The sequence below is a fragment of the Gracilinanus agilis genome, chromosome 3, assembly GCF_016433145.1.
Source record: "Gracilinanus agilis isolate LMUSP501 chromosome 3, AgileGrace, whole genome shotgun sequence".
Lineage (NCBI taxonomy): Eukaryota > Metazoa > Chordata > Mammalia > Didelphimorphia > Didelphidae > Gracilinanus > Gracilinanus agilis.
Genome location: NC_058132.1, coordinates 391,147,509 through 391,172,871, shown reverse-complemented (window position 1 = coordinate 391,172,871; position 25,363 = coordinate 391,147,509). Strand labels below are relative to the sequence as shown.

The 25,363-nt window shown below is 32.2% G+C and overlaps 1 protein-coding gene across 2 annotated transcripts in view; it reads left to right on the top strand.

The window, feature by feature from the left end:
• DMD (dystrophin) overlaps positions 1-25,363 on the top strand; it is a 1,921,557-nt gene that overhangs the window by 474,566 nt on the left and 1,421,628 nt on the right. For both annotated transcript variants that reach the window (XM_044670154.1, XM_044670155.1), the window contains exons 32-35: positions 1,160-1,330; positions 10,657-10,836; positions 11,152-11,280; positions 13,011-13,181. In XM_044670154.1, coding sequence (XP_044526089.1) covers positions 1,160-1,330; positions 10,657-10,836; positions 11,152-11,280; positions 13,011-13,181 — 651 coding nt within the window. The remainder of the gene's footprint in view (positions 1-1,159; positions 1,331-10,656; positions 10,837-11,151; positions 11,281-13,010; positions 13,182-25,363) is intronic.

The following is a 25,363-nucleotide window of genomic DNA, read 5'->3' as shown; positions in this document are numbered from 1 at the left end:
TATAGTTGGTAGATTTAGGACAAAACATTCTCTAAAAATGTGTAATATATCTTCTTACAAGAACATACAGACTCCAAGGGAATGTGGGACCAAGGCTGTAATTTGCTGGTAATCCTTTTGTTATAATCCTCAAGGTGTTTTCCTTATGTATAGAAAGCTTTTCTATTAGTTTCTTTTTTTAAAACCTTGAGTCTTCTTTCCTCATCTTGTTGATCATGTCCTCAACTACTTAGGGAAACACTTATGTCATCCGTTTTGGGGATGTGTCTAGAATACCAAAGTAAAATTCCAAATCTTCTGGACCATTCAGGGTTCAAGAAGCTCTTCTGTCAAAATAGTGGCAGAGGAGACAGAGGCCGAGGACTAGAGCTTTGCTCAACAAACGCTGTCTGTTCTTTCACAGAGTTTTAGCTGAAATACTCTCTCCTCTCTGCTGAAAGCTACTAGAAACTTTAGTTGCAACTAGCTCTATGATTTTAGACAGACTCCATAGGATGTGACCAAGTCCATCAGCCAAACCAAATAGATTTCCTGTTTATGATATTGAAGCCATATTCAGACTTTGTCAATGTTTGAGATGTTTTTTCACCAAATAAATATTTTAAAGCATAATAACTTCTCTCTTACTTTAGATGAGATGTGGTGATTTGATTGATTTACTCAAATGACCTACACCCTTCTATTTGTATCCTCAGTGCTGAGCAGACTGTCTAAATGTAGAAAGCACTTCATTCATGTTTCTTGGTTGATCAATTTATCGATTGACTGAATCATCTCTAAACATAGACTCCAAAATCATGTCCTTGAAAGATTTTGTGGATACATCCTAAACAAAACTTTACCAGAGTTTACTAAGGATACATGTAGATCTTGATATCTTCATTATATTTTAGTAAACAGCTTTTAATTCGTTTATTTCTTTTTCTGTAAAAAGCAAGAGGAATTCCTTTTTTTTTAAATTCCCACCTTCAAAGGGGTACTTGTTCACTGTAGACTGTTTTTACTCTCTATTCAGAACAAACCATTCATTTAAGTAATTATGGTACTGGTAACAAGAAAAATTATAAATGATAAAAATATGTGAAAATAAAAATTACCTAGTTCCCAGTAAAAGAATAACTGATAATATCCCTATTTACATACCATTTTTTCTCCTCAGGTAACAGAAAAGAAGCAACAGTTTGAGAAATGTTTGAAATTGTCGAGAAAGTTGCGGAAGGAAATGAATGCCTTAACAGAGTGGCTGGCAGCCACAGATACAGAATTGACAAAGAGATCTGCAGTTGAAGGAATGCCTGCTAATTTGGATGCTGAGATTGCTTGGGGAAAGGTAAAAACACATATTGTGATGTGTTCTTTTAACATACATGCAAATGGAAATTCTTGCATAGAAAAATGTGAATACATTATTTGTTCTATGTTCCCTTTTCCCCAAAGCACTAAAATTTTCACTGAATGCTGCTTGAACATTCTGGGTCACTGTCACACAGCCAGGCAGGTCATATCCAACCAGCATATGTCATGCATTTTGGAAGTGACCCCAAATTCCAATTTGGGGATGACCGATAGAGAGGTTTGCCAGTGTTTTTCCATTACTGCTAGTAGTCTTCCCACCTTTTTTTGGCACCAGTGACCAGCAGACCAGTTCCATTTGACCACCTAACACTAGTTTTTATAAAGTGATATTTACTTTGATGATATAGGAAGAATAAAATACAAAAAATTTCTTTCATATCCCAGGGGCCCATTTTTCCCATTTTCTTCAGGAATGGAGAGAAATAGATTCAACTGAGCTCAATTTCTACATAGTAATTGTCCTACCAGGTCCTAATCCTAAGAGCTACTAGATGATTCCTTATTGCAGGTAGCACTGGGCTCAGGTCCTGATGGTCACCGAGACTCTGGAATGCCAGGATGCCAGAGTGACCCCTTGATCTCTCAAAATTTGCAAGGAAATATCTTCCAATCTCCGTCTAAAATGGAAAAGTAAAGAAAGATGCTAAGGACCTTTCATGGGGACACAGAATAAGATTATCCCAAGCTCTTTTCTCTCATATTTTCTTTCACTGAATATAGTGAACAAATGAAACTTTGAGATCCTAAACAAGGCAGAAAATGGTCAAAAGGGTATAGGTTGAAGCTGTCAGCCTTTTTGAATGTGTTCTCAGCTAATCAAAGAGCCTTTTCATCACTATATTGTTGGCCAACTAGAACTAGCTATAGAAAGTCCCCACATGCTCCATGCTCCATGATCTTTCCCAGCTACAATCATGTACAGAATGTGGAAATAATTCATTAAAGAGCATTGTAGGTCCAATTTCCATTCACCTCCTACATTTTGTTACTCCAAGTAATCTCTCTGATTATCTCAATTTAGTGAAGTATATGTATCATGATGATGAGCACAAGCAGTGAAGTGGGCCATCAGTGGCACTGAAGGGGGAAAAGGTCTAATTCACCAAAGCAGAATAGTAGAGGTTTGTAAAAATGCTGGTCTTGTCTTTTTTTCTAGATATCATGTAGGCTATTTCATATTTCCCAAGAATCAACAGGTCAGCTCTTATTTTTCTAATATTTTAAGATTTACAAAGCACTTTATTCAAAATGGCCTTTTGATGTAGGTAGTCCAAATATTCTTATCTTCTTTTTTAAGAAGAAAGATAAAGTGACTTGTTCAAGATCATAGGAAAGTGAGGATTTGATTTTAGTTCTCCTTTTCAAAGTTCACTCCAATTCTTTCTGCTCTGTCATCCCTCTAATAAATCTCAGTAGATAGTTCTAATGCATAAAAGAATTATGATCTCTCAATTGTGATCTTTGCATGATCTAGATTAGCAACCCCGCCCTCCCTGTTTCTGGTCCAGAACTGATTTCATTAATGTATGAAAATTCCTATAAGGAAATTCTCTTTACTGATGTAGTTTTGCACTTTTTCAGAATTTATAAATGTTGTCTGAGATAATAGGAGATTTAACAATTTTCCTAGGGGCATAATCACTGTGGGTCAGAAACAAGTGTGAAACACAGGGTAATTTAATTCTGAGGCTAAGTTTCTCCCCACTAAACCACATTGCCTCTCTATTAGCTTTTGCTTTATAAAACTTAAATATTTAGTTGAACAAAGATATTTTTGATGATAGAAAGAAAATGTAGAGAATTAAATATAAGTACTAGGACACTTTTTGAGAGCAATCTATGACTCAGTTTTGTCTTTGCAATGTCATTATCTAACAAAGTACCCTAAACATAATTGGTCTTCAAAAAGAATTTTTAAATTTGTTTTAAAGTTTTAATGTAGTACACTATAAGAAAAATGCTCAGAAAAGTGGGTTTTTTACTTTTCCTATCTTCAATTCTTAAACATTAACTTTTTTGACCTTTACTCTTTATTATTTTACTTAGCTATTTTAATCATTTAAAAGCTGTTAATTATCTACCCTTAGATATTAACTCATCACAAAAATAATATGGATAATAATATCTAAATTTTAACATCCTCCCTTTTATTAATGCATAAGGCATCTGATATTATTCCAATAATTATATATCCTGAGAATTTATAGTAGGACAGGATACATTTATGAATATTATCTTTGTAATTTATAATAATAATAATAAGTAGTAGTAGAAGCAATAATAATTTTTGCTTTCAAATCAAGTCTTATTAGTACAACTCTAAGGCTTTTAGATTTTTTTTTTCATTTTTATTCTCCACATTGATCAGTGGTAAAGTCTTCATTATGTATTGGGCTACATGAATATTTTCTTTATATGATTATATCATTGACAAATTAAGCATACTTTTGTTAAGTCCCCACAATAGTGTGAATAAAAGACCATGCTAAGGACAAAAATATGAAAAACAATGCCCAACCATTCCAAATCGATTATCATTATTAAAGTTTATACATGCATTTCTTTTCATTTTAGCTAATGTACTTTATTAATACTATTCACAGTATTTCCAAGGTTGCTTAGAAGAGTCAATAAAATCCAAGTTCATTTAATGGCAAAGAAAAATGTCATATTTATAAAGAAATGAATCAGTTATTCATCTTGATTTCAATCACAAGAGTAAACTGGGAACTACTTGGAGAGTTTTCAACTTTAAAAGCAATTAATTTCAAATAAAATATTGTTGTTTTCAATTTATTTATGCTGACATGCATAACCTTAAATCTTTAATAAGTTTCTTGTTGACTTGTTTAATGATCTTTCATCTCTCCACATTTAATATACACATTTTCTTTTATAGTAAATACTTTAAGATACTTAATTGTTAAAAAGCATACCAAAGTATTGATCACCTAATCCAGTGGTTCCCAAACTTTTTTGGCCTACCACCCCCTTTCTAGAAAAAGTATTACTTAGCTCCCTGGAAATTAATTTTTTAAAATTCTAATAGCAATTAATGGGAAAGATAAATGTACCTGTGGCCATCACCACTCTCCTGGATCGCTGCAACACCCACCGGGGGGGGGGGTAGTGCCCACTTTGGGAATCACTGACCTAATCCAACTTAATACATAAGTATAGCATACCATATTCATATCTTAAACATTCAAATAGTTCCATTTATCATATATTCTATATCTCCAGATTATTCTCATTATTCAAATGTCCCTTGGAATTCCTGTCTACTTTTCAGTCAGTCATAAATTATATAGTACATAAATTTGGCATAAACCCTAATAATGACATGAAATTAAAATACTTATAAAATATGAAATATGCATTTCTTCTTTATGAAAGTTATAATATGTATAATGAAGATAAATTTTATAAGAGCTGATATGGAACATAATAATTTATTTTATATAATCCTACAAGTTAAATTTGATTATAATCATATTGCATTTCATAAAATTATATTTCATCAATTCAAAATATGAAGAAATAATTGAGACAATAGTCTGCTTATGTCTGATAATCAAAAAAATCTAAGAAAAACTTAAAATATATCCTTCAAAATTAGTTGTGTGAGTCAAACAAAGTATTCTAATCATGAACTTTTGGGAATATCAAGCCTATATTTTTTCCTATTTTTGCTAACATTTTAAAAAAATTCTTAGAATATACAGTATTACTTAGAGACTTGATTAAACCTAAAGTTTTATTTTATTATAAAATGAGAAAGTGTCAGAAAAACTCCTGGTATAAAAGATCTTTCTGATTGAATTGCATTTTACAGATAACTTTTATTTTATTTTTTTTACATATTTATTTTTTATTTTAATTTTTTTTAGAAAAATTTTCCATGGTTTCATGATTCATATTCTTACTTTTCCCTTTCTCCCCAAACCTCCCCCCCCATAGCTTATGCACATTTCCACTAGTTTTAACATTTGTCATTGATCAAGACCTATTTCCATATTATTGATTGTTGCATTGGTTGTGGTCATTTCGAGTCTACATCCCCAATCATGTCCGCATCAACACATGTGTTCAAGCAGTTGTTTTTCTCTGTGTTTCCACTCCTGTAGTTCTTCCTCTGAATGTGGGTAGCGTTCTTTACCATAAATCCCTCAGAATTGTCCTGGACCATTGCATTGCTGCTAGTACAGAAGTTCATTACATTCTATTTTACCACAGTGTATTGGTCTCTGTGTACAATGTTCTTCTGGCTCTGCTCCTTTTATTCTGCATCAATTCCTGGAGGTCATTCCAGTTCACATGAAATTCCCCCAGTTTATTATTCCTTTGATAATTCCACAGATAACTTTTAAAATAATAACATAATAATTCATATATACAAATATAAATACAGAATTTTAAGGGTAACAGAAAAACTGCTCAAACCAGCACTCTAAGTTGGGTAGTACAAATGTTATTGTAGATATTTATAGATAAGGATATTGAACCTCACAGTGAGTTCCCCTAGTGACACAGTTAAGTGTCAAAAACAACATTTGAACTAAGTCTTCTGGTTATCATTGACAAAAACAGACAAAAAAAGTAAACCTTATATTCTACAACATGCAGAGTGCTTTCATCACAACCAATCTCTCAGGTAAGTAGTAAAGATATTAGTATAGCCATTTTACAAGTGAGGAAATTAAGATTCATATAGTCTATGTGATTTTTCACATCCTTCCAAATAAAATCACTACAGAATCCAGGACACATAGATTTACTTACTATCTCCAAATCCAGTATGGCTTATCTGTTGTGTCAATATTTCCATGTTTAAGACAAGGGAGAGTAATTAATAAATGCATGTACTACTCTTTTATTATCACTTAAATTCTGAAAACATCATTATTTTAAATTAGCTGGGTTACCTTATTAAGAGTTATGACTAGAGGGGGCAGCTGGGTAGCTCAGTGGATGGAAAGCCAGGCCCAGAGACGGGAGGTCCTAGGTTCAAATTTGATCTCAGACACTTCCCAGCTGTGTGAACCTGGACAAGTCAATTCACCCCCATTGCCTACCCTTACCACTCTTCTGCCTTGGAGCCAATACACAGTATTGGCTCCACAACAGAAGGTAAGGGTTTAGAAAAAAAGTTATGTCTAGAATAAAGTCCCAAGAGATTTTGGCCTTCTGATGCAAAGTGTGAGTATCCCCCAAGTCTTTGGGACTTGGTTACAAATACTACACTAATACTTTTAGGGTTATCTGCAATTCAGATATACATATGAAAGGTAGGCACAGTTTTAGACATAATGCTCTGCAATTCAAATATAACATCTTCAAATAATAAAAAATGTAGAAAATAAGAAATATTTTTCAAAATTCAGAAGCAACTGAAATCTCTGAATAAGCATTCTTTGTGAAATTTCTTCTACTCTCTACTCTTCTTCTCCTGTAAAAACACAGGAATTACTAGTTCAAACTTTCACTCTATAACAAGAATCACTTCATTTTATTTATTACTTTCTCTTGCAAAAGTTACATATCTCTACTTTAAAAAGTAAGCATACTAATTTATCTGTGAAGTGAAATCAAACCTGCAGATCATTAACTTTGTACAATGAATGCACCAAGCAGCTGTTACTTAAAAAATAGAACATCTGTTAAATGCCATCAAAGCCACCATTCACTGTCATTGGAATTATGATAATAATATCTGCTCCTTTTTTGCTTTCACTAAAATTTTACTTTCATGTATTAATTATTAATAAAAAGTTGAATGTGCATTGTTGTAAAACACAATTTAAAACTTTTTTGAGTCTTTTAGGTTATGTTTTTTCTTCAATCATGTTATTTTAAAATATATCCTATAAGCACAAATTATAACATAAGGCAAAAATAGCAATTAAAAAATATACAGGGGCAGCTGGGTAGCTCAGTGGAGTGAGAGTCAGGCCTAGAGACAGGAGGTCCTAGGTTCAAACCTGGCCTCAGCCACTTCCCAGCTGTGTGACCCTGGGCAAGTCACTTGACCCCCATTGCCTACCCTTACCAATCTTCCACCTATGAGACAATACACCGAAGTACAAGGGTTTAAAAAACAAAACAAAAAAAAATAACATACAATTTTATTTTTAAGTTACATGAAGAAAGAAAGCAGTGTCATTACCTTATTCACTTGGTCTGAAAAGTTTAAGTATCAGAAAATTTGGTTGCTCTAGGTACTTGGTCTCAAATTACTACCTCTGAAGGTACAACAACCTTCCATGATTCTGTTCTAGGAAATTGTACAAAATGCATATTTTAGTAAAATCAGTTAAAGTAATCTAGCAATTGTTAGTATAGACCCTAAAGTCTATTTTTCTCTCATTATATCATCTTATCATTGGGTTGTTTATCTCTGGATTTAATCATGGTCTGAAAAATCTTTCTGCTACTACATGTGTAGACTCATTTTTTTTTATAAATCAATAAAGGGAATACAATGACTTTCCACTGAGCATATCCAATCCCAGGTAAATTAACTCCTCTTACATGAACTCCCAGTATTTTCTAAAGTATTGTGCTCACTTCAAGGCACCATAATTTAGGAAATTCGTTGAAAAAAGGGAGAGAATCTAGATAACAACATAAGACCACTACTAAGTGTCATAGTAGGATCATCTGAAGGAATTGAGGGTTATTAGCCCAAGGAAGGAAAAACTTAAGAGGAAAATGTGTTTGAAGGGCTTCTATTGTCATTGCCAAGTCACTTTAGTCATGACTGACTCTATGACCACATTTCTTGGCAAAGATATTCAGGTGGCTTGCCATTTCCTTCTCTAGCTTGTTTTATAGATAAGGAACTAAGGCAAACAGGGTCTAGTGACTTGCCCAGAGCCACAAAACTACTAAGTGTCTGAGGCTAGATTTGAACTTAGGTCTTCCTGACTCTAGGTACACCTTTCTATTCACCGTAACAATTCACTGCCATTGGGGAAGTACTATTAGATTTATTCTTTTTGGCCTGAGAAGGCAAGACAAGAAGAGATGGGTAGAAATTACAAAGAATTTTTACATATCCTTCTTCACTTTATTTCCCCCATGAATTTTTCTCTAGTATAAGTGATATGTATATTATTTTAAAATATTATGAATATGAAAATATTTATTGTACAACAACATACGTATAACCTATATCATGTTACTTCCATTTTGGAAAGAGCAGAGGTGTAGCAGGGAAGGAGAGAACATCAGATGCTAAATGTCAGAAAATGACAAAATTATACTGACAGGTAAAAAAAAAGATTTTTCCAAAATTATTGCATGCAATTGGGAAAAAATAAAACATAAATGAAAAAAAAAAGAAATTACAAAGAAATGATAGTTAGATTTGATGCTTGGTAAACCTTCTAACAGAACAGCTCATATGTTGGAGGGAGTAGATTCTACAGTAGGAGACTTAAAAACAAAATATCTGTCATCTCTTTTGGGGTACACAAAAGGGGAAATTTTATTATCAAAATTCACTAAAAGGCAGAAAGAATACAATGTTTATTGCTTGTAGATGATTTTTTTAAATTTTTAAACCCTTAACTTCTGTGTATTGACTTATAGGTGGAAGATTGGTAAGGGTAGGCAATGGGGGTCAAGTGACTTGCCCAGGGTCACACAGCTGGGAAGTGTCTGAGGACAGATTTGAACCTAGGACCTCCTGTCTCTAGGCCTGGCTCTCAATCCAGTGAGCTACCCAGCTGCCCCCTGTAGATGATTTTTTAAAAAAACATTTGACTTACCACAACAAGATGTAAACTCTTCTCAAACATGGAATTTATCATGCTTAAGATTCCTGATAAATGCAAGCACATAAATAACAGTTCAGCACTCTATATTATCTAATGAGTCATTAAACAAGAGGTTTTCTGCTTATGAAAACACTAGATATGCCATGATAGTGGTTATATTACAGATTTTTGCTAATTCTTTATACATATTTACTGTTGCATTATTGTGAGCATCATTAGTCATTCATATTCATATGACCAAAACATAGAATTAATTATAATTATACATTAAGTGCATTACCACAAACATAGTAGGAGATTAATAAACACTTCCTAAGTGCTTGGCTGATGGAGGTCTTGTGTAGATATTTGATTCTAGGCCAGGAGACAAACATCACAAATAATTTCATTTTGACTAGGGTCATGTTTTATGCTTATTTGAGGACAAAGTTAATATATGTAATCTTTCTGAAAAGGCTATTTTCTACATAGGTGTGGCATATCTTCTATTTGCTAGCGGCACTTCATTCAGTTACTATTTTTGCAAAATGGCAACCTGCAGTTTTTCATTCTCAATGGAATGTTATCAGAATCTTCATGAATCTGTTAATAGCTCTTCTTAGTTAACAGACATAATCTATGATTTCAGTTTTAGCATTGGGTCAATATACATATGGAGCAGCTGTGTTGCATAGTCAGGAAGAATGTGGAGAGAGGTGTAAAATATATGGAGAGGCATCACACCAGTTCTGTATCCTCTGAAGAGGACAGTAATGGTCCTGATGTTTCCATTAGTCTTCAGTCAGAGATACTTTGCTACTATTAAGAGAAACTTTGTACACTTAGACCTGCCATACCCATATTGACTGAACACGACTCAGAAGGTTTGGAATGTAACAGTCATTCCTGTATGTGATAGGGCAAGCACAGTAATATCAGATGGATTCTGGTGAATTCATTCTTTGTAAGATCTTAGTTCCCTGTGTTATTACCAGTTGTTTCAATCATTTGCTACTACTTGAACTAGAAAATCCACTATAATTTGAATTTGTCATGAACTTACAATGATATTTCTAAAAGTATTGTTAAATGTCAAATTGCTTGTCTTCTCAAGAGAGGGAAATGGAGGGAATGAGGTAAAGAACTTGGAATTCAAAATATTTTAAAAATATTGTTAAAATGTTTACTTATATTGGGGAAATATTTAATGAAATAAAAATATTTTTTAAAAATAAAGTATTAGTAACAAGTACTTCTGATAAAGCAGAATTCTTTGATTTCTAAACATATGAATATATGCTTGAGCAGCTACTATCTCTCTCTCTCTCTCTCTCTCTCTGTATCTATCTATTTATATCTATATAATAAAATGTATACCTAATAAATAATACAATTACTACAAATTTATGGTTAAATTTGCGTTGTTATGGTAGTAGATTTAACCTCTTGAGAAAATTTCCTGTGATGATAATTTGCAATTTTATTACATTAATAGTAAAGCTTACTGCTAGGATAAATCTAATATGGACTATTTTCATAGGCTACTCAGAAAGAGATTGAAAAAAGACAACCTCAGCTAAAGATCATCACTGATTTAGGAACATCCCTAAAGACAGTGTTTGGCAAAAAGGAAAATCTGGTGGATGATAAACTCAGTCTTTTGAAGAGTAACTGGATTGCAGTAACGTCTCGAGCAGAAGAATGGTTGAATCTTTTGTTGGTAATGACGGTTTTCTTGCCCTATCATGAAAAAAATGCTAAAGTTTTCTACTAAATATATACTATTATTAGATTCAGGAAATTCAGTCTAACTCCACATTTATCTTCTATACATCGTGATTATATCATTAGTTATGACTAAATGTTTCCCTCTATGGCATTCTATCTGTAAACATAAAGATATTCTTCTTATAAAACAATGATATGTCTGCTAATTCTGTCATATTTTATGCTAGCAAATTTTAACAGTTCTTTTAAAAGCCCTTTTTTAAAGAAAACCTTAAAATGTATCAGTCTTTTCTCTTTTTAACCACAGGAATACCAGAAACACATGGAAACATTTGATGAAAATGTAGCTCACATCACAGCCTGGATGTATCATGCTGAAATATTATTAGATGAATCTGAGAAAAAGAAAACTCAGCAAAAAGAAGATGTACTTAAGGTAGCAAATTATATATTCTGTAGAGCATTTTTCATTTGTCACAACAGTTTGTGTCAAGTTTATTTGTCCTTGATCCTATAATGTCCAAACAATTTGAAATAGCTTTCTTTCTGGATGGTTTAATGATGCTAAAGAATCAAGCAGAAGTATATGTCTGGATGGCATCCAGAGAGGTCATTTACCTCTTGACAGGTCGGCACACAAACTATCCTTATTTGCAGTTAAAAAGCCTCTAAGATTTCTCTTGATAATATATTATAAGGCCCCAAAGTATAGTATCCAGTCCTTAGTAAAAGCAGAAAGTAGGTACTGGCTATCTAAATAATTCCAAACTATAGTAGGATGGAAAAAAGCAACCAACAAATGGTGCACAGATATTTTTGTCTAACCTCAGTAATCTAGAATTTTGAAATAAAGGAGGTAAATCATATGAATGAATAGCTGATTTTTAAATTTTTTCATTCAAAGTTCCAGGCAGCCAATAATTAAAGTCACAGATTTTATTTTTATGTATTTCAAAATTTCATAAACTTTTCTATGAACAAAACACATTTTAGAAATATGCTCCCTGTTGAAGGTCAGAAAAGGATTCCTTCATAGAAAAAGATCAATATCACTTTTCTTCTGAAAAAAGTCAGCTACTTCTGTTGAAAGGGAAGACTATATTTTTTGGGGGTTCCTGATATCTACAAATTATTTCATTTTAAGGTATTTGAATCATTGTTAACTTTTGTTGATGAATTTTTCCTTCAGAGAATGTCATACTCTTAAAAAAAAAGCAAGTGGGTGCAGCTGGGTTGCTCAGTGGATTGAGAGTCAGGCCTACAGACAGGAGGTCCTAGGTTCAAATATGGCCTCAGACACTTCCCAGCTGTGTGACTCTAGGCAGGTCACTTGATCCCCATTGCCCACCCTTCCACCTGTATAAAAGCCAATACACAGAAGTTAAGGGTTTAAAAAAAAAAGCAAGTGCCATATTCCACAGAGCCCACTTGAAGATTTTCATTTTAAGAAGGAACACCATAAACTCCCTTTAAATAGAAATATCCTTGGACTAATGGAAAACCAGATATGATGTGTAGTCTTTATTAAAAATAGATCCCTGTTCACTGGATATTCCATATTTGTAGTAATGGTACATATTTTACTAGTCCTGTGTGCCTTTGCAATTTCAAAACATTTAACTTGTTGCAGCTCTTTATCCCATCTAATCCATCAGAGACTATCCTACTATCTTTTTAGTTGATACAGGATCTCCATCAGATAAGAAAAACAATTTCTTCCTTGGCACTCAATATGATAAAACAAGGAACTAAGCACCGTTGCCAGAAATAAATGGAAATTTGCTCTTTAGTCTCCTTCCCTCCTGTGAATGTAATAGAATTTTGGTGGCTTCACAACTGTGAAATTCAGTAAGGATAACACTTTCACTAAACTTAAAATATTACGTTTACCACTGACATTAATCCAAGTAATAGATTGCTTCGATAGAAAGGTTAGAAACGTCTTCTGTCTTTTCCTAGCATAAATAAACTTTTCAAATAGACAGGTGTGTAAAACTGAAATATTAAGGATAACTTGTTTTCTGTGATATTTCATGTCTTCCCCCTTATTCCTATTTTTTAAGAGTTGGGTTTTTTCTTTTGCTCTCTATTCCTTTGCATGTTCTCTCCCTTTCCCTTTTCATTTATTTCTAACTTCAAGCCCTGTCTCTTGCTCACGGACTTTAGTGCTTAAAGGCTGAACTGAATGATATGCGTCCAAAGGTGGACTCTACGCATGACCAGGCTATAAACTTGATGACAAATCGTGGCGATCACTGCAGGAAAGTAATAGAGCCCAAACTGTCAGAGCTCAACCATCGATTTGCAGCTATTTCTCAAAGAATTAAGACTGGAAAGGTAGGAAGATCTGCTCCACGGTGGAAAGTAGTACTAAGTGGTCTTTTACGAAGGTTATGCCGTGCACTGGGGGGTCCATTTAACCCTCAAAGCAAAGGTTTCCCAAGAAAAATAAAGGCCCAAATGTACCTAAGCAAACTTTGCCACTGAATCTTGTCATTGTAGATGCTGGATAAATATATGTTGATATTGAATCACATGAGACACATGAGACAAAAAACATTTTTCTGTCATGACTTTCATATGACTATAAACAATTTCTGCACTGGTTTACACATATATTTTCAGGGATCATCTTGCAGGATGAATGCACAAAAAAGCATGCATTAAGCACAAAAATGTCTAAAAGAAATATCAGCTTATTTTGCCAAATATGATAGTGTCCTTTTCGTACGTATTCTTGAATCAATATGAAACGAGGCTTTGTACATTTGCATGAATCAAGGTATCCAATGTTATTCTTTGTATATGTTTGTGTTTGTGTTGAACTCCCCTACCCATCCAATTTCAGGTCCATACTGTGATATGTAAGCATTTTGTCATGAAATGCTCAGGCCATAAAAAAAATTTCTGCAAAGCTTATATTTCATAATTTTGTAATTTTAAATGCATGTTTGTATTTACTCTAAAATGGAGAGCCAGAGGATATGGAGCAATTGCATGTCAGAGTTTCAAACTCCTGGTTCAACTAAAGAAAGTATGCCTTTTTCAAAGTGGAATCTTATATGTTAAGCATACCATAAACTAATGCAAGTAATGACTTAAAGTATTTTAATGAATATTTTGTGGCTTATGATGCAAAATATTAAAAATAATATTTATTAATATGCTCCGATAAATTTTCAGATAATTTATAAGCTATCACTTAAAGCACAAAAGAGAAGTAAAATTAGTTTATATAGATACAAGTATATTTAAATAGATAGAGTATATTTAAATAGATAGACGTTACAAATAACAGAGAAAAATCCTAGAAAAATTAAAGGATAAAACATTGAATAGCACCATATCATGCAAGTGATAAAATAATAAAATGCCTTTTAAAAGTGGTTTAAATGAATAACGCCTAAAAATGACATGATGTATTTGGTAGTTGTCTTTCCTAAGGCATTAGAAGGGAGACTTTTATTAGAAATGAAAATGCAGTTTAAAAAAATTAAAATTTTGATCATGATTTCCTAAAAGAATTTTACTATTATTATTATTATTAGATATGAACATATATTATACTATATATTATTAATATATTAAGATATTACTATTAAACTACTTTAAAATACAAATATATGATATTCTGTTTCATTAAATAGATGGCATCCACTCTGGACAAGACATCTCAAAGCAAGAAATTGTTAGCTTATTTAAACTCATTTTTATTAAAAATTAACTTGTGAACAAATAATGTGATTTGTTATTCTAGATTTATTTGTTTAAATTATCTTCTTGCCTTGAAGAAGATACAATCTCTTTTATTGATCCATATGAGGATTTCTGCATGGCTTTATCATATTCAAAGAAAATTTACAGTATGCCTAGATAATTGATTTCAATTCTAGAAAAAAATGCTTCTTTGAAATGTAACCAATAATTTTAAGTTGCTTTATGCAAAAAATGGAAAAAATACATACCATTACTTTATTATTATTTTCATTAAGTTTTTGGGTTTTCATGACTTGCTTAGAATATTCCAATTTTTATGATATAAGATAAACAACAATTTAAAAGGAAGAGATGTAAGAATTATATTTTTTTCCAACAATAGTCCATGTATTTTAAAGTCCAAATTTATGATATGAAGAGAATTAAACTCTCATTCTAAAATATAGTGACTTTCAACAGGAGTCCACAATTATGGAATTTGTAACTAGGAGTACCTCTGATCATTTCCCTAGGGATAAAGCCATAGTCCCAAGTAACTGAGGTAAATATATTTTTCATGTATTAAAAAAATAAAGAAAATAAAAAAATTGACACCACAAATTAACGTATTATTCATAATATGAATATCATCATCCCATTTCACATAGATTAGGTGACCTTGCTATGATTTTTCAAAATACTTAAAATTTATATAGACAATTGGTAACTGTACTTCATGTACAGAAAAATACTCTATGGACAATATAATCTGAAGTCTGAAGATTCATAAACATAAATTTATTCAATTATCCAGCAAATTATTTTAAAGACAACATATTCAGGATGTTATATGGCATTGTTTTACAACGCATGTAGTGGCTAGATAAGAGGAGTTAGTAATACTGACTGTCTAGATCTTTTTGCTCCTATGCTAGCTTCTGAAAGTCAAACTCCCTAGAGTTTTGAAGACTTTTGGGGATGACAAACAGGAAAGAAGAAAATCATTTTGGTAGGCGTAGTTTATTTTCTAGGTCTTATCTAAAAAGCAGAGTAAAGTTTTAAGTCTAAGGATACCCAAAGAATTATAGACTCTGGCCTGTGGAAAACAATTCATAATTAATAGAGGTTGCTTGGGAGTCAAAAGGAGATGAACATTCATTTTAAGAGACTCCTTCCAAAGTCCCTGGAGACATAATTATTGAAGACCAAGTTCTTTCAATTACCTCACTTCTCTAGCAGGGAACACTTGGTTCCTGGGAAAGTCTGAGAGAAGCAGCATGGTTGGGTTTTTTGAATGAACCAGAAGGGAGTGTGAGGGCATAATGCTTGGAATTGGGAAGGAGAGGCCCCAAGAGTCAATAGAACATTTAAGTGGGAGTAGCCAGTATCCTTCAAATTGAAAGTTTGATTACCTATCAGTGTTATGGAGTTATGACCTCACTACCTCCCAGAAACTAGAGAGAAAGAATAATTAGGAGATAAGATGTAGAAACCTAGAGAGATTTCAAGAAGACCAGCCCAGTGTTAGCCATGGAGAGCAAAGAGAAGATCAAAGCTTCGTTGAATGCATATGACAAAAGATGTATAAGTCATGCTCCCAATCTCAAAAGATAAAATAGTAGCCTGAGAGGGTGGCTTTTGACTGTGTATTCTAGCAGATTTGGCATGTATAGTTTATTGGGAACTAAGGATAGGAATTCAGTGGTTAAATTTCAGTGATTAGATACTATGGATAAGAAGAAATTTAAAGCTTTAAATTTATTTGATTTTTTTAAATTATAGTAATTGCCTCTGAGTTACAAATAATAAAAAAAAATCTTTTTTTTTGGTGATTTACATAGAGTAAAGAGATGATAGAATAAAAACTATTACTCTGCATTTGGATAATTACAGAATCCATGCAGTTTCTCACTTTAATTATGGTGTAAGATATACTATTTGAATGACATAAAACAGACAAATTATTAAAACATAGTACATTAACTTTTTAATGATCTTATATTTCCTTTTCTTGATCTATTACTTAAATGTTCTCTACATGTTTTCATTGTCACATGGTATAGTGAAATGGATATTCAAAATTTACATACTGAATCATATGTTATATAGGCTAAAATCATTCATTTTTTATATAACTCATAAAATATTAAATAATGTTCCTTACAAGGTGACACCAGCAGCCAAGGAACATAAAGTAATAATTTTTTCTTCTTGGCTCTCCTCAAAAGTTTATATTCTACATGATATATACACCATATGTTCTTTAGTTTCCATGTGGGGTTTCAAAAACATTATTAAAATCATAGACTAATATCAAAAAGGGAAAACTATACCTGTTAGCCAATCTGGCAATATATATGGCAATATTCATAACTCTAGTGTCTTTCTTACTTATACAATTTTGTATTATCATGAATATATAAAATATGGTACTTATTAGAAGGTAAAAGTACATAGTAGAGGTGTTGTATTTTATTCTGTTTCAATTTCATAAAGGAAAGCTTGACTGTTCCTTCAGTGTAAATGGAAATGTACTATTAATTTCTCATTTTGTATAGATTTCATAAGTTTCTCATTTAGCGGTGAAAATGAGTTATTCATATAGTTATATTTAAACAAATGTGATAGGAAACAATAAGAGGAATTTAGTTGTAAAGTATTATATTTTACCAATGAACTTAACAAAAATTTATTTTAGGATAAATTATTTAGACATAGAATGCCTTTAAAAGCAAGATAAGGAAGATAATTCAATGTCAATGTGTATGTCTACCTACATATGTCCCATCTATGCCTATTTCTTCAAAATAACATTATTTTTGCCAAATTTTGCAAAAAAACCCAACAAACCGAAATCCATATTTCCCCATTTATTTCTATGGAAAACCTACACTTAAAACATAGGATTAATTTCTGGGCATTTAGGAATTTACAAAACAGTAAATATGGTTTTTATCTTGTTTTGTAATAACATCCAGTATATATTTGCCTAATATATATCAGAGGAAAATATTGACATGTACTTAAAATAATTAGAAACCTTGCTTTATTAGTTTCTTAGAATATCTAATATAGCACATAATCGGAATACACTGTGATTAGATTAAATCATCCTCTTGGTTAACCAGCTCTTAAGCAATAGGATCATTTGATTAAAATATTTTATAGATGAGGAAATAGAGTCCCAATTCTGTGAAGGGAACCACCAAAGTCACAGTTTCTTAATGACGAAGCCAGGTCTTTTGACCCTTCCTTCTGTCAATACTGTTTCACTCACACCCCAGAGGCTCTCCAAACATCCTATTTGAAATTAAAGTAGGCACCATTTGTTTATTTCACTGTACACAATAGGAGCAGGAAAGGAAATGGATGAAAGACATGGGGAGAAGACCAAGCTCATAAAACCAGGACAGTGAACATGCTAGTGAGGGACACAGACCTGAGTATGAATGTCCTTAAGCATGGTTTGCCTAGAATTCTCACTTGCTTTCTGTAATAGTCAAATTTGAACTCAGGTCTTTCTGATCCCAAGCTTCACATTCTTTTATGTACTGGGCTTGCTACTGTCCCTGCTGATATTTTATTTGCTGTATGATCTTTTAGTCTCAGTGACAGAGACCAAATATTGCCTGAAAAATGTATTTATATTCTCATATTTTTCAGCTTCTCAATATATTTTAATGTTAGATATTCTTACTTTATTAATTCTGCTTTCAGAAAACTTAGAGATGACTTTCTAGTGTGCTAATCATTTTGGAGACAGAACAACATAATTATTATAGAAAGAATTTGGCAACTACATACAATTGGCCTCTGTATTGAGCTATTGACCCATGTAGCATAAAGTAAAATAATGAAATGACAATTTACCATATTCTGTATAATATAATGATGAAAAAATCAAAATATATTTCCTCTGATCAAAAAAAGGTTAGACCTGGATAATTTACTTTGTGGTTATATTCGTAAATCTTCATCTTTAAAAATTAAAAAAAATCTCCAAAGATAGTTATTTAGAATAGACATTATTGCTGATGACACTAGTCACAGTAATATCAAGAGAATGATTTCAAAATAAGACCACATGCAGGAATCAGTCCTGGATTCCACCCTCTGCCTTGATGTATTTTTCATTGGCTGGCATTATTTCAGTTTTAAATAATTTAGTGAATAAGGCTATTGACTCTTAATTTAGGTATTTAGGCAAATGATTCCCCTCCAAAAATGGACTTTTGCCCAATACATTTCACTTTTGGGCAACCAAAAGAAAATGAAAAGCCAACAACCCTTCATTTTTTGAGATATTAAATGAGAATTCTTCTTCAGTGTATATCACAAGTCTCTTTTCAGTCTTTCTTTTCTTTTTCTGTTCCTTCTCCTCCTTTAATTATTTTGCCTTTCTTTCTTCTTCCTCTCCCTTTTCCCACAACTTCTTTTATGATTTGCTTTTTAATTTTTTATAAGTTTATTCATTTATTGTCTGCTATGTAACCTTCAATATGTTTTTGCTAGCACTAATTTCTTAAAAAACAAAAGAATCAAGTTAGTTATGGGGCAATGTTAGACTCACAGAAAAAAATAATATGCTGGCAGATTTTATGGTAATCAAACCAATTTCAAGTAGTTATGTGTTTTTAAGAGGAATAGATTTCATATTTTACAATTTTGTGTTTGTTTTAATTTTAATTTATGGTAAACTACTTCCAAGAGGATTTCAGTTCTTCTAATGTTCAGACTATTTATTTCAGGAGTTATTACAATAAGAATCATGTTATTTATGGTATATCACCTTTGACTCAGACCTTTTAACACACCCTTCAAACACAATAATATTTCTTAAGTAGCAAAATAAATGTTAATGAACTTGAATTTCAGAACTAATTGACATTAAAAGAAAACCAAAGTGTCTTTCTCACTTTCTCTGTCTCTCTTTTCCTTGTGTGTCAAATACCCTTTCCTGACTTCAATACATGCTACATGCATATGTGTGTTTTTGTAACTACTTATTCATACGTAAAATTCATGTTGAAAGTGTAATTTGGTAATTTGTTTTGAACACATTGACTGTAGTGTACATATATATACAAAATATTATAATTTTGGAATGATTTTATTTTATTAATATCTGTAAACTCTCAAATGTCTTTTGTATGTTTTCTTAATATGTAGTATTATTTAATTGCTATACTAAGTCTCTTGTGTTTGTGTTATTGCCATTTTTTAATTTAAAAGCTTGAAGAGTTTTGATAATATATAAAGGTAGTTCATCAGTTAGTTTTCTGTTTCTTTAATTTTGCTTTTACATCTTAACATAATCCTGACTCTCTGAGTTAAATCAACAAAAGCACAATGTTCTTAATTATTTAAATTTTTGTGACTCTGACAGCAAAAGTGATGACTTACTCTGTATGTGCATTTATGCATTTTTCTATAGCATGAAAACACTAAGAAACCCTGTAAACATTATATGTTAATAAAGGAATGGAGTCCACATAATGACCTATGGAAATTTAAGTGAACAAAAAATGTTTCCTGTGTCATGATTGCATGCTTAATCAGTCCATCATCTTGATAATCAAACTAGCTTTTTCAGTTTATTATACTCTATTAATTTCCCTTGCTCAGATTGGCAAATGACTAATCTTACCTGGTTGCAGAGTTAAGCAAAATAATTTGCTTGATCATGTATGGTTTTTTTGGTAGTAAGATTACATCATTTAATTTATAACTTGGCAATTTCATATCGAACTATAATTTAATAAGAGGAATTAGCATACTATATTCAAAATGGATAGAATACCTACATTCTTTATGCTAGACTCTGTAGGATAATTATTTAAAACTTTTTGATGATATAGGACATAATTCTTTAAAAGATAGAAGAGTAAATGCCTATAAATACAATACAAAATTACAAAAATAAAGGAACATCATACAGTTATTTTTGATTAATAACTTATAGAATAGTATAGACAAGTAATGTGAGAGGGAGAGATCACTTTGGACTAATTGCTCCTTGGGAAAGCTTACAATTATAAAAATCTAGGTTGAGAGGGGGCCTTAAGGGTCATTTCAGTCAACTTCTGAAATGTAAAAATTTCTTCTATGACACTTCTAAGGAATGGTCAGTCAGCCTCTGCTTTAACGCTTCTGGAAACTGGAAGTTGTAGCCAACCATCAAGAGATTTAATATTATGTTAAGCCTAAGTCTCCTTCCCAATAATTTAATTCCTTAGTCATTTCTTTATTCTTCTTTGAGGTCATCATCTCAAATATGTAAAGATACCTGTCATGTGACCCCAAGATTTTCATTCCCTGGGTCCCAGTCTCCTAATTCTACAAATTGTCTCCTATAAAAAAGTTGCTAGATGCACTGCAATTCTGAAGCCCCCTTTAAAAATCTGAAGCATATAATTAAAAAATAACATTCCAATACTTCAAATACAGTATGATCTTAAACATTATGAAAGATAATGCCTCTATTATCATATTAGTCTATACACTATAGGGAAAGAAAAAAAAGAAATATAATGGTCTCTGCCCTCTGTAAGAGATCTTAAGTTTCCTTTAACTGTGTTAGTAGCTAAATCACACATTCCTTTCATAATGAGGTTAAGCCAACTGAAACTGGCAGATCATTTCCAAAGAAGATTCCAAGTCTCACCTAGCCTGTATTTAACTGAGTTTTTGGACCTTGGTTCAGGACTTTACATTTATCTATATTAAATTTAACTATTTTAGTTTTTGCCTATTTGTTCCATTTGCTGGAATTTTTTCTGAATCTTGATTGTGATTTAGGACCTGTCTATTCACTGTTGTTCCCATATTTGTATCATCTACATACCTTTTAATATCTTCATTCAAATTATTTCTGAGCAAGAAAGATCTAAGTACAAAGCTCAGAGCCATTCAGCTAGATATTTCTTTCCATCTAATCATGATGTAATAAAATTGTTTCAATAGCTGAAAATCTATTAATTCCATCCTTTAGGTCCAGAAAAAATATTACTTAGCACCCCCTGGAAATTATGAAACTATTTATTGAACTCAGAATAGATGTAACCAAAAAAAAGTGTGGCCATCACTGCTTCTCGGGATTGCTGCAGCACCTACCAGGGGGCAGTGGCGCCCACTTTGGGAATCACTGAGCTAGACTGTTCAATGCTGTTCCAAAGAATATCATGTGTGATTTTTTAAAAGTGATTTACTGAAATCATTAACATGTTTTCGAAAGAGGAGAAAAACTTGAACAGGGAAGAATATGATGTAAAATGTCCAAAAATAAGTAAGAATGAGGGTCTTGATTTTTAGGGATTTGGGAAAACAGTCTCTCTCTCTTCTCTCTCTCTCTCTCTTCTCTCTCTCTCTCTTCTCTCTCTCTCTCTCTTCTCTCTCTCTCTCTCTCTCTCTCTCTCTCTCTCTCTCTCCCTCTCTCTCTCATTCACTGCTTCTATCCTTCTTTCTTGCTGCTCTCTCATTTTCTTAGCATTTTGTGTAAATGTTTTGGTTAAAATTAACTGGCTTGTTATTAGTGGATGGTTTCTTAATGGGAAATACACCATTGGGGGCTCATGAGTTGTGTTTATGGGACTAGATAGTCATCAACAAAGTTGCATAGATAGTTTATATATATATATACATACATAAATACACATATGTACATATGTGTACACAATGCTTACTTATCTGGGTATACATGTAAATATATACTTTAGTACATGGAAATCTTTCCATTCATTATCTCATTTCATTAGAAAAATGGAAATTTTTTAATGTGGAAATTTCATTTCCTGAGAGAAATCATCAATTATTTGTAATCCACGGCCTTAAAAAGTTGGGCGGATTCAGTTAATTTGCACCTGGTCACAAAAAGCAGTATGCATCAGAGGAAGTTAATGTTCATGAGAATAGTACAAATGTAGAACTAAAGGAAAGCTAATTTATTTTTATCAGAACCATGATTTCATCAGTGTTGTGAAGTCTATTTAGTAGTAGAGTTGTGGCTAGAATTCATTTCCTTATCCATAAAAATTATTTCAATCCTAAGCAAGTTATTTCCCTTTTGGTCCATGCTTCTCTGACATATGGAAATATGGCCATAGATGTTCTTCAGGATCCTTTAAGAATTGAGAAACTAGGATTCTTGGACTCTCTATAAACTAGTCTCAGACTTTCACCGTGCATACATAATCTGAATATTTAAAAAATCATCTACATTCATATGGCACCAGAAGCAGTATCCTTGGGAAGAAGAGCAAATATTTAGCCAGAATATGTGGGTTGAATCACAACTGTGTTATTTACTAGCTTTGTGACCTTGAGCAAGTTCCTTTCTCTTCTTGAGTTTAAGTTTCTGCCTCTATAGAATGAAATGGGAAAGCAAGATGGTGCCATGGGCAAAGTACTCAATTTGGAGTCAGAAGACTTGGATTCAAATCTTATTTCTGTCACTGTGTGATGATGAGTAAAGCTTTTAACTTCTTTGGACCTTTTTCACTCATATGTAAAACATAAAGCTTAGACTAGATCACCTCTAAAGTGCATTATAGCTCTAAATTTGTACTCTTGTAATCTCTAAATTCCCTTCCATCTCTAAAATCCCATATTCTAATGACTGGGATTACAGAGGAGTTGGTGCAAAGCACCAGGTTCAGAGAAGTGGTGTGTGTGTTTGTGTATTTATATTTATATCTACTTACATATTATTTTCACTGTCTTTTATCAANCTCCTCCTCCTCCTCCTCTCTCTCTCTCTCTCTCTCTCTGTCTGTCTCTCCTGTCTCTCAGTCTAGAAGGGGAAGGAATAAGTACTTGTATAGCACCTACTATGTGTCAGACACTGTGGGTTAAGATTTTTTGGTTTCATTTACAAATTTCATTTTATCATCACAACAGTTCTGTGAGGTAGGTGCTATTATTATCTTCATTTTATAATTTGGGAGACTGAAGCAGAGAATAAGTGACTTGTCCAGTGCTTGTGTCACATAGCTAATTTTAAGACTGGACCTGAATTCAGGTCTTTCTGATTCCAACCTTAGCATTCTCTCCACTATGATACCAACAACCTTCTTCTTCCCTCTCTTCTACCTTTCCAGCTCCATCCTTTCTTTCTCCTGTCTTTCCTCTCCCCTTTCGCTATTCTTTTTCTTCTCCCTCTCTCCCCTTCTCTCTTTTTTTCTCTTCTCTCTCATTTCAGATTCTCCTACCTTCAACTCTCCTTCTCTCCCACAATCTCCTTCTTCCTCCTCCCTTGCCCTTTATTTTTCCTTCTTACTCTCCTTCCTCTAACCCCCCTTCTTTCTTCCTCCTTGTCTTCTCCCCTTCCTCCTCCCCTCTGTTCATCCCTCAACACTAGAGGAAAAATAAGTCCTTCTGTAATGTATTTCGTTACTAAACGTGGAAGTTTGTGGAGTAGTAATTTACTAAACATGTTCAAGTAGTTTGAGAGTTACAAAGAAGAGAAGCTGAGGACAAGAATCTGGTTTAAATATTAAAGTGGAAAGTCTTAGTTAATTTTCCATTGAATTTCTACCACAAAAATCACTTTTATGTTAAATATACATATATGTACACATGTCCAAGGAATAATTACTGTGTGCCTGTGTGTATATTCGCTCCAGATGAAGTGTGTATATTCACATGCACTGATGTATTATCTCATTTGCATATATATTTAGATAGTGCCTAGTAATTAGTCATTTTAGGTAGTAGGAATATTATGAGATTATTATTTATTTAATTAAAGTCATGCTTATTATTAGTAAAAGTTACTGTAATAATTTCTTGATCTATTTTATTAAAGGAGGAAGTATTTGAACTGGGTTGTACAAAATACAGCAAGATGTAATTATTAGTTCATTAAAATTTAAATTGTAATATTATTATGTTATTATTACATTATACATAATCACATAGAAGAATGAATTTGTTGCCAAAAATATTAGCAAGTATAAAAATACATTCAATAACATATGAATGCCTACTATTAACAACTTGCTATAATCTTATGATTTTTTAATAATCTGCAAAAAGATCACTAAGCATTATGAAAGCATCTTAATTTCAATTAAATCAACTTTGAATACTTACAGACTCCCATCTGATAATTCTACTTTGAGATTTTACTGTGTATGATCATAAATAACTTAATTTTAAATTTAGCATCTCCAAAATGGAAACAATTAAAATTATTTTTTGCACATTATTTTCTAGAAAATGTCATTATTATTCCCACATCTTAGTAGCACTACATATTAATTATTTTGGTAATACAATACTTTTAGGTATTTGTGCCTGATTTCATTTATCAGGCAAATTCCAAATTTATTTAACCTTATAGCACTAGAGTATGACAATATCCTTTACTTCCATGGAAGAAAGAAAATTTTTACTGAGGGATGGGATGAGTGGGCAGATTAAAAAAAAGATAGAGGAATGAAGATATTCCTTCATGACAAATATAGTCATTATAAAAACAAACAAACCAGAGGGCTTTACAACTAACATTTTCTCTAATGTCATGGGATCAGACTAACCATGCTTTGTCTTATAAATCCATAAAGCATAAAGAACTTTTCCAAAGCATATTTTTATGCAAAGACTTTTAATAAGATGAAAAATGTTTACAGAGCTAAGTCCCCCCAAACACTCTATTAATCTTTTAGGTTTTTTATTTTATAATGAAGTCTTAGAATACACTTATGAATTTATATTAAATTGAAAATACAAACTCATTCATCATTTTTTCCCATATGGTATTTAGTAAAACGAGAAAAAGTTGTCCTATTATTGTTTATAAGCAATAGCCTCCAGTTATTGACAAA